The 10543-nt window shown below is 36.4% G+C and overlaps 1 protein-coding gene across 9 annotated transcripts; it reads right to left on the minus strand.

Moving 5' to 3' along the window:
- Positions 1-1151: 1151 nt before the first annotated feature.
- LOC136227007 (putative disease resistance protein RGA3) lies at positions 1152-7120 on the minus strand. Of its 9 annotated transcripts, none has more exons than XM_066015734.1 (4): positions 6969-7120; positions 3207-6468; positions 2902-3003; positions 1152-1542 (listed from the first exon to the last, which is right to left on the minus strand). In XM_066015734.1, exons 1-4 carry the CDS (start codon positions 7074-7076, stop codon positions 1481-1483), a joined length of 3534 nt encoding a protein of 1177 aa, XP_065871806.1. In that variant the 5' UTR covers positions 7077-7120; the 3' UTR covers positions 1152-1480. The 9 variants fall into 9 exon arrangements, 8 of the variants coding, with proteins under 8 accessions (XP_065871806.1, XP_065871807.1, XP_065871810.1 ...); XM_066015735.1 differs by having other exon boundaries at positions 3207-6599; positions 6969-7104; XM_066015738.1 differs by lacking the exon at positions 6969-7120 and having other exon boundaries at positions 3207-5888; positions 6316-6452.
- Between the last annotated feature and the right edge of the window lie 3423 nt (positions 7121-10543).

Consider the following 10543-nt stretch of genomic DNA (forward strand, 5'->3'; position numbering starts at 1 on the left):
GGCTTATGTCATACATAACACCATGAGAAACAATAAAGCCACCATGATGAATTATTATCAACAAATTAATTTTGCTACAAAATGAGAAAAAAAAATTAGTGAGGGGAATCTATTTTTAAAAGGGTAAAAAGGAATGCAGTAGAGTTCCAAAAGTTGAGCAAAAATAGTTTACTCTTTTTAAAATAGTAAAATAATTTCCTCACTTTCTTCGTAAATTATGTTGTTGACTAACTTAAAATTTTCTGTTTGACATATTTTCCTAAATACCCAAACATTTTCTATACAATATTTTTCGGCAAACAAATGGGGTCTAAATCATATACAAATATACATTATCTAACTCTTCTATAATAAAAATTCTAATGGCCTTTTTGATTTATCTATTTTTGTTTGTTGATAGATAGTAGAAGTTAGTTGATTTTAATCTAAAAGTAGCTATATCCAAATTTTACCAAACATTTTTTTTTATCACTTGTTTAGGATTAAAAGGCAAAAACTATTGCTAAAAAATAGAACCAAACACCAAATCTTAAAACTAAAGTTCAAGCAAATCCTAATATTCTAATAATTGCTTTTCACCGCGACTAGCTTGCGATGTTATTCTTTATTGATATTCCTGCCAACCAAATCATCTTTTTCTATTATTATTATTTCTCTTATTCTATCTAAATTTGCACCTAGACGCACATCTGGCAAGGTAGCGTGCCTCTTCAACAAAGTCCGCCTTTTGGGTTCTCAATCTGATTTTCAACTTTAGAGGTCATATTTAATATATAATTATTAATTAATTTCTAAAATCTAAACCATTAATTTTAACGTTGAGACTCAACTTTAGAGAATCTTAATCCGTAGAATAAAACACAACAAAACTACAATATATAAAAGCTAATTATATCAATCAACTATTTGTAAAAATTTAAGGACTTTTCAGGAACCAATGTCAGCTCTTGGCATTGCCAAATATCCAATACATCCAGAGACGAACAAAGTTTTAGTCCTCTTGGACGAGATGTTAATTTATTACAGCAATGGGCTTTTAGATCCCGAATATAACATTTATGAATAAATTTTAGTTTTGTAGAAAACTATATAGTTTTATGTTAGTTTACAAATATGTAAACTTAATATTATTTCATTTGCTATTAGATGAATTCGTTCACAAACATAATAAATGAGTAATAGACGAACTATTTGTAAGCATCTTGTTTATTTATTCACGAACTTTGCTTGTGGACTTGTTTATGTACACAATTAAAGAGTTATTTGCGAGCAAACTTCACAAATATAATTAACGATTTACTCACAAACAATTCATGGTTAGATAATTTTCTTAATGAACCAATTCCAAAGAGGATTTTAGGCTCGAAACAAGCTTGAAGCTCGTTGAGCAAGCCAAAGCTCGGCTCGGGCCCGAGCTCGTTAATTTTATAGCGAGCCGAGCTTGAGCAGGTCAACGCTTGGCTAAGTCATCATCTCCTGATCAAATGAAGGGAAGAAAGGCCAATTTGATCCATTTGTCAAAGCTCATCATGGATCTTGAGCCTGAATTAGTAACACATCATTATTAGATATCCATATATGCCAATCAATAACCATTTTCATACCATGTAGATGGAGATATAGGTGAATTTAGATGGCACAATTCAATAATTCAGAAATCAATTTTTCTGGGATATAATAACACCACCGAAATCAAAATTAGCCAGATCTGACTTCAAAATTTTGAATTTAAAGTTGAGAAGCAACAAACTCGCAGGGCAGAGACAACAGAAAGTCAATCAACATTCAAGAACTTGTTATATGAGGGGAAAAAAGGAAACTAAGGGAAGGAGAAATTACATTGAACAAAATCGAGTACTAAAATCGAAAGTATTGCATTCAATCATGGAAAGAAACATTGAAAAAACAGCCTATAAAACAGAACCTGCCATTCATCAGAATCCAGAGTAAGATTTCAGGACAGTCAATTATTTGATGACAATGGCAGCAGAAAGATGATTGCCCTTTTATAGAGAATTTACAAGACAAAAACTAAAACAGAGAATCAGATCACAAACAAAAACTTCAAGTTCTAGCAGAAATTTACAAGAAAAATGTTCATTTTTTCTTTTCTTTCTTATCTCGTCGTCTCTCTCATTTCTGCTCAGTCAGTCAAATATTACAACCTGATCTAGAACAAATTATAAGGACCAGAAGTCTTACTCTAATATCCTTATTAATTTCAATGCTCATATCTCTTGGAAATATGTCACAGGATCTACAAAAGACCTCATCATTCTAAACAGGCACGAATTGTTCTGTCCAAAAATGAAAACATTGGAACAGAGAAAGCTTACCACTTCCTAAAAATCATAAGAGAATTTGTAACATATGAAGTCTGAGTAAATGGTTAATGCCAAAAAGACAGATGAGAAAAGAGAGTGTTGGACATGGTGAAAGAAATGGATAGATAAAAACTCAAATTTTTATTTCCTTGATGGCAAGGACATAGCATTCTTGCAATGCTTATTGCTGTGATTTAAAAACTGACAAGCACATAGCAATCTTGGAACCACAATTTGATGGCACCAACACCAGATTATGCTCCCCAAACCACAATTTAGCATTCTCCTCAAAGCCTTTCAGGTTCTCAACTCCAATGGGGCTGCTTTAGTTTCAAAATTTAATCAAATTACCATTGTTGATGAATTTCAAGTTTGTTAATCATGCGCAATTCCATTACACAACAAAAACTAAAGATGCACAAGTTTAATCTCATGATACAACATAATCAATTACAAATCAGAATCGAAATCATCTTTTCGATCAGAACCCCTGTCTCAACAATTTGTCTCAAGCAAGTAAAGAAAAGAAATTATTTTGCTGAGAAACAGCTATGAATAAAAAGTCAGCGGAACTTACATTTCATCCTGATGGCTTGCAAGTTGGCTGAAATTGAATCCACGCCCACTCCGGAAAAATACTTGCAATCTTCAATGGGAATGAAAACTTTGGCTGTCAACTCTTTTTATCATGTGGATGAGGCAGAGGACGCAAACCATGCAATCACAGATGATAGAAAACATTGTCAACTCTATTCAATTTCTAGTGACAATTCTAAGAACCTTTCTGAACTACTGCAAGATAAATAAAATAAATAAGTAACTGGGAAACAAGAGTGACAGGAAGGAAGAACTGAAAATTGAGGCTGAACAAGTCCAAAATACCTCCATCCACAATGATTTTGGGGATATGGGAAATCTTCGACCACTCAGATCCGCTCCCCGTCGCACAACATTCCTTGAGGAGTGGACAGCGTAGAATTCTCAGTTGCCTTAATTGCAAGAGGCTTTGAAGGGCTGTAGCTGAGGGTAAATATTTGAGATTTTTGCAATCCCAAATCTCAAGGTATTCAAGAGAGGACAAGTTGCCCAACCAATCAGGAAAAGCTTCCACACCATTAAAATAGCCTATACGTAAACTCTTAAGGGAAGTAAGGCTTTGAAGTTGGTCAGGCAAAACGTTGATATCATTCTGACCAACTATGATTAAAAAATCAAGGGAGGGGATATCTTGGATTGAACTAAAACTCTCATAGTAACAACTAATTCCTAATGATTTCAATTGGCTGAGGCGCCGCAAAATGTCCCCTGTAAAATTGCTTACTTTTGGACACTCAGCTACAAATAAAAAATTAAGGGAACTCAATTCCTGTAAGTCATCAGGAACAGATGTCAACTCATGGCACTGCCAAATACTCAATCTATTCAGAGACGAGCAGAAATGTAGCCCTGTTGGAAGAGATGTTAGCTTATTACATTGTTCAATAATTAAATCACGAAGTGATGTGAGACCTTGTACATTTTGAATTGACACCAAATTGCTGCAACATTTAATGTGTAAAAGGTCAAGAGATGTTAAAGGATGGCCTTCATCAAATAACAGTTTTCCAAATTCATGGCAATCACCGATTCTGAACTCAACAAGTGACGAAAGATGACTTATTGGGATGTTTGTCAGCTTAGGACACTTGAAAATGCGTAACTCTTCAAGGCATGGAAATGCATTATGTAATGTTGGTGCCTTCCATTCAACTAAACAGTTCATGGAACCGAGAATTAACCTTTTTAGCGCAGGAAACATTGTGCATCCGTTGCTACCATAAAACTCATCACCAATGTATATCACATTATCCAAGCCTACTATCTCAAGCACTCTCAGATGAGGAAGGTGGCCTAGCCTTGGAAGTTCTCCACACCTTCTACAGCCTTCCAGCTTCAGCACCATCAAATTTTTGAGCAAGCAACAATCACCCCCATATCTAGTAATTTCCATTGTCAACAGCCAAGAAGGGAATTTTTCACCCAAATAATATTTAATTATCAATCTTTTTAAGTCCTCAAATGGTTGGAGACCATTCAGCACTGCCTCATCAGTACAGTTGGAGCTTTCTCTTTCATCACTCCAAAGAAGTTCTAACTCTTCTATTTTCCTTTTACTCTGCAGATTTGCCTTTTTAGCTTCTTCTTCATCTCTCACCAGCTCCAAATTTGATATCGTCAATGCACCCCTTAGCTCGTCTAGGCGTTCTAATTCTTGAATACTACTGCCTCGGTCAGGACCCACGACAAAAAAGGAAAGCCGTCGAAGATTAGTTAGGTGGCCTACATTACTTGGCATTTGCTTCTCATAAGAAAAACCTATATGTCTCAAGCTCACTAAATTTCCCAATGTCTTGGGAAGCTTTTCAAGTAATTTGCAATCAAACATGCACAACGTTTGCAGATTGTAGAGCTTGGTGAGGGATTCAGGTAACTTTGTGATTTTACTGCATGAGACATCAAGATATCTCAAATGTTTCAACTTTCCAACTGAAGCTGGCAACTCTTTTACATTATCACCTACTAATCTCAGAGTCCGCAAACTCTTGAACTTCCACGAGTCGTAAAAACCATCAGCACTTACAATGAATAAAGTGCGCAATGTTTTAGCTTCATCTTTGGGAAATACTGGTACTGGTCCTCCTGGTCCCCCATAAGGGACCATATTCAGATGTTTAATAGGAGATGTGCCATTTCCAGCTGAACAAGTCTCCCAAGTCATAATATTAGGCTTGGAAATAGATAATACAAGTTCATGCACCAGATCATGCATCCTTGCACCTATAATATTCCCAAGGTCATCGAATATTCCATCTTGTAAGAAAGAACTAAGAAGCAATTCCTTGAAGTACTTCTCTCCAGTATCTTCCATAGATGAATCAAGAAGACCTTGAGCCATCCAAAGATGAATCAAATCTACCTTCCAAACGAGAACACTTTTTGGAAAAATTGAACAATAAGCAACACATGGCTTCAAATGCGAAGGCAATCGATCAAAGCTTAATCTCAAAATAGACTCGATGCTGCTGACCTTGCTTTCTGAAACATTTAAGACATTGCTGTTTTTTATTGCTAACCATTCTTCTAACCTCGTGTTGCGATGTAGCGTCCCTCCTAAAACTCTCGCAGCTAATGGCAATCCTCTGCATTTACTTGCAATCTCCTTCCCAATTGCTTCTAAATCTGAAGGGATTGATGCTCCATTATCTCTTGACACTCTTTCACTAATAACAGACCAGCACTCTTCATCAGATAGTAACTTCAGCTTATGCCTGCATTGAGGGGAAGTTTCCATTAGCCATGCTACTTCCTCACTTCGAGTGGTGACAACAACAGCATTCCCATTGTTTTTGCTAATTGACAACAAACGACTTTTGAAACAATCCCACATCTCAGATTCTCGATTCCACACATCATCAAGCACAAGAAGAAAAGATTTCCCTTCTAGTTCCTTTGCAAGGTGCTGACATATCGCATCCTTATTTGTTAACCCTCCAGCATTTTGATTAAGAGTCTGCAACATTTCTCCTAGAATTTTTTGGTCATCAAAATCTGTAGAAACACAAACCCACATTTTCACATCAAAAAGCTTTTTCGCAATTGCTTCTTGACACGCCAATTTAGCTACAGTGGTCTTTCCAAGACCAACCATGCCCACAATGGCAACAACAGTAAGACTTGGTTGGTCCCGGGAACTAGCCAAGAGATCCACAATTAGGGAAACTTCAGCTTCCCTCCCCACGACCGGATGGTCAATTATAGAGTCTGTCACTCGATTCCACCTTATTTGAGACTTCCTATCAGTAGAGATGACACTAAGTCCAAAACCAAATGCTTCATTCTTAATTTTATCGAGCGACTCATCTACATTTTTTACCTTGCGAACCATTTTGACATGAAATGCAGTCTTCTGGAAAAAATTAATGCCTCTGGAGAATGTTAAGAAGTTTCTTACCTTTGCCTCCGCCTTGTTCTCAGTCTCCACTTTTTGCCGAAGAACTTCATAGGCCAAATCATCAAGAACATCTTCAGCATCATAGGCCCATACCTTCAGTTTCTTCAGCCATCGCCTGATAGCCAATTGAGTCATCTGCTGGTCTTCAGCATCCTGTAACAAAGCACGAACCATGGCTAATGAATCTCGAAGTCTAGTAAGTTCATCATCAAGACCCCAAGCTTGTTTGATTTCTACAGTGATACGGGACAGCACCCTTCTCACTGCTTCCTCCACCGCAAAACCTAGGACAATATCAGTCATTTTTACTCTGAATTCAGGAAGTAGAAAGCAAGTTTAATGGAAAATCTGAAGTAGAGATATTCAATACATCAAAGATTGACCGTGATGAAAGTTTGACCTTTCTTTGTTTTTAGAGGGAATTGCTTTTTTTCCTTTGTTTTCTTTTTCTTTTGGTAGAAAGAAGAAACTAAAAGACAAAACGAAAACACAAAAAAAAACAAGCAAACAAAACAAAGACTACAATAAGTATTAATCAATCAAGGAGAGGCTGTTAACCAAAAAAAAAAATCAAGGAGAGGCCAGTCCTAGGTCGTCTTCTCAGATGAGATTTTTCATGCCAGAGGACGCAATACTTTGAGGCATTATCATACCTTTCTCTTCAACACTTCTTCCAAACTATCCCAACAATTGATATTATTCTCAATCAACTGCATAATGGAGGCTCCTTTCGCTCTAGGAATGTCACGCCCGCCCCTCATCGGAAATAGCAGAATTTCTCCAATTTCAGAGGTTGACAACCGTTATCGCAAAGAGAGGAAGCTAGTTCGAGATCCCAAACTCAGTCTCCTTCTACCTACACAAACACGAAACCAGTTATCAGCTGGGATCGCTAAAAAATCATGCCAGACTGAACGGGGCAGTAGCTCCTTCCAAGTTTCAGAACCTGTCCGATAGTCCCGCACCATATGAGCCAATGATTCCACTCCTAAGTTGCAGTGGTGAGACGAATTGCAATGTACTGTTTTCGAAAATCATGTGAAACTTTTTTAAACATTTTTTAATGTTTCTGGTTGTTTGAATTAGTTTGGTGTTATTTTAGCCATTTCCAGGTCATCTGAGGTGAAAGTTACTAGAGGTAATGGAACGGGAAGGGAATAGAAGTGATGGAAAGGAAAGTTAAAAATTAAAACGAACATGAAATGGGTTGAAATTGCATTTTTCATGAAATTTTAAACAAGGGCTTAGTCTATTTCTTTCTTTTTAACTAAATTTTAAACGAACATGAAATGGGTTGAAATTGCATTAAATTTTTTTGAAACTCTACCAAACTTATTCAAACATTCAATATAAAAGTGATAAAATGCTAAAAGGGGAACTAAAATATTAATAATCGATAAAAGTGAAATAAAATATATTAACTTATTAAAATTAAAATTAGTATAAAAATATCCTAAAAATCGTATTAAAAGATAGGGGATTTTCACCACTATCAGTGTACAAACTTTTGTATAATGATCATTCTCTGATAAATTTAATATTCTGAAAACCGGATCGGCCGGTTGAACCAGTTTAACCACGAACCGGTCATGTATCCGGTCCGGTTACACATATATGGGGTCAAAGCTAGTGACTCGGTGTAACTCGGGTCAACCGGTGAACCGGTATCAAACTGGCGACTCGATATGACCCCGGTTTTCTAAAGAAAAAAAAATAAAGTAGAAATCCACAGATTCAAAGTTGAGAAAGATGTTGAGGATGATCTTGCTTGAGAAACAGAAGAGGGAAGATGGAACATAGTGACCAGTGCCTAGAGAATTAAAATCAGAAGAGTTTTCATCTTAATGAAGTCGCAGGCGACGTATTAAGATGTCATATTCTTTGGAATTAGGGATTTATATACTCCTAATTCTATTTTATCTCAGCCACTCATCATGATTTTGATGAGTGGGTGAGAATAAATTTTATCATACGGTGTCAGTGTTAACAAAAGTAGTAAAAAAGTGACTGTTTTGTTTTCTTTTTACTATATTATATTAAGTAAATAAATCAGATTTAAAAGACTTTTTAGTGGAGAACAACATGAGTTTATATGCTAGACTTCAAGTGGCAATTCTTATGGGCTATGCTTGTCAAAATGGGATTCAACGATCAATGGATTGGATTGGATGGATGAAACTATGTGTTGAATCGGTTAACTATAAAATTATCCATAGAGGTAGAGAAGTGGGCCTGATCATCCCAACCCGCAGAATACGACAAGGTGATCCACTTAGCCCTTTTTTCTTTCTGATTTGTGCAGAGGGGTTGTCTGCTCTTCTACAAGAAAAAGAATGCGTGGGCCTTTTACACGGCTGTCAGATTGCACGATCAGCCCCAAAAATCTCCCATCTTTTCTTCGCCGACGACAGCTACCTTTTCTTCCGTGCATCAGGCGTAGAAGCTAAGCTAATTAATCAGTGTCTTCAGGAATATGGAAAAGCCTCCGGCCAGTGTATCAATTTTGAGAAATCGGCCCTATTCTTCAGTGTTAACACAAACGCGTCTGACAGGAACGTGGTCACCTTGGAACTCGGTATTCAAGAAGTCCATGAACTTGGGTTCTATCTAGGCGCACCTGCAACAGTAGGCCGAAGCAAGACACATACATTCGGTTTCCTCAAAGATCGAATACGGGCAAGAATTCACAGTAGGAAAGAGAAGTTCCTTTCGAGAGCAGGTAAGGAAGTATTAATAAAGTCGGTATTAATAAAGTCGGTACTTCAGGCTATTCCCAATTATATTATGAGCGTATTTTACTACATATCTTAGCTCAATGTAGTAGGGATACTGATATTTCTGCACATTTTACTACCTCTTTACATTCCAGTAATTTTGTAAACGATCCTGTAGTTGATCCTATATGGCACCTCCGCCTTGGACATGCTTCTGCTTCTGCAATGCAGCATATGCCTGTTATAAATGGAAGATTTAATAAAATTACTTGTGATGTTTACTTGTGATGTTTGTCCTATGGCCAAACAACACAGACTCCCTTTTACTTCTAAAAGTATAACTACTACACATAAATTTCAATTAATACATGTCGATGTTTGGGGACCGTATAAACTTACTTCCCTTAGCGGTGCTAAATACTTTCTTACCATTGTAGACGATTACACACGTACTACATGGACAATTTTGTTACCAAATAAAACTCAAGTACTATATGCCTTAAAAAAATTCATAAATATGGTTGAAACTCAGTTTTCAACTAAAGTTCAAAACATACGTTCTGATCACAGTACTGAGTTTATAAATAACAATTGTAAGGATTTTTTCCAATCTAAAGGAATTCTCTATCAAAAATCTTGTGTTTATACCCCTCAACAAAATGGGATTGTTGAGAGGAAACACAAACATTTATTAGAGATTACAAGAGCACTCTTATTTCAAGCAAAATTACCAAAAACCTTTTGGGGAGAAGCCTTATTAACAGCTACCTTTTTAATTAACATTCTACCCACTAAAATCTTAAATTGGAAAACTCCTTACCAATTATTATATTCTAAGATACCCGGTTATAAATTTTTGAAGGTTTTTGGATGTAAATGTTATTTTTCTAACTTACATCCTACTCGTGATAAGTTAGATCCCCGTGCTCTTAATGGTATTTTTGTGGGATATGCCATTGATCACAAAGCCTACAAAGTGTATGATACACAAAGTGGTCAAATTTGTATAACACGTGACGTTATATTTTGTGAGGATATTTTTCCGTTTGACCATATATCATCTTCTCATACTCAATTTCCTCATAATCCAAATATTTTAACTACTTCCTCACAACCCATACCTATTCCTATCAACCCACAAAATGAAAATGATAACAATATTTCCTTCCATTCACCCTCTCCTTCCATATCACATGACTCTACCTCATCCCCAAGCTTCCCAATTGCATCTACAGGGCCCACTAATCCAACTAATCAAAATGATCAACCACATATTAGTTCTACGATTGCTGTACCATCTCCTTCCACTACTTTATGTCCAAATATAACAAATCCACCTTCTCCTACATTATCTCTACCTAGCAAATCTTCTTCACCAGATGTTTCATCATCTGCACCCTCACCTATTATACCATTGGTTCCACCTATTGTCACTTCACAGGCTCCGACTATATGTCAAACTAGGAGTGGTAGAAATGTTAAACCACCACAATGGCTACATGATTTTGTAGCAC

This window comes from Euphorbia lathyris, chromosome 4 (assembly GCF_963576675.1).
Source record: "Euphorbia lathyris chromosome 4, ddEupLath1.1, whole genome shotgun sequence".
In the NCBI taxonomy this organism is placed as follows: Eukaryota; Viridiplantae; Streptophyta; class Magnoliopsida; order Malpighiales; family Euphorbiaceae; genus Euphorbia; species Euphorbia lathyris.

What these genes read in the sequence shown, in the direction of transcription:
- LOC136227007 (XM_066015730.1), bottom strand. Translation starts at nt 6,618, where the DNA reads ATGACTGATATTGTCCTAGGTTTTGCGGTGGAGGAAGCAGTGAGAAGG. An exon ending in CAAAATCATTGTGGATGGAG is followed by an intron (nt 3,004 to 3,206) that starts GTATTTTGGACT and finishes CATGATAAAAAG; the next exon opens with AGTTGACAGCCAAAGTTTTC. An exon ending in GCAAGCCATCAGGATGAAAT is followed by an intron (nt 1,543 to 2,901) that starts GTAAGTTCCGCT and finishes TTACTAATTCAG; the next exon opens with GCTCAAGATCCATGATGAGC.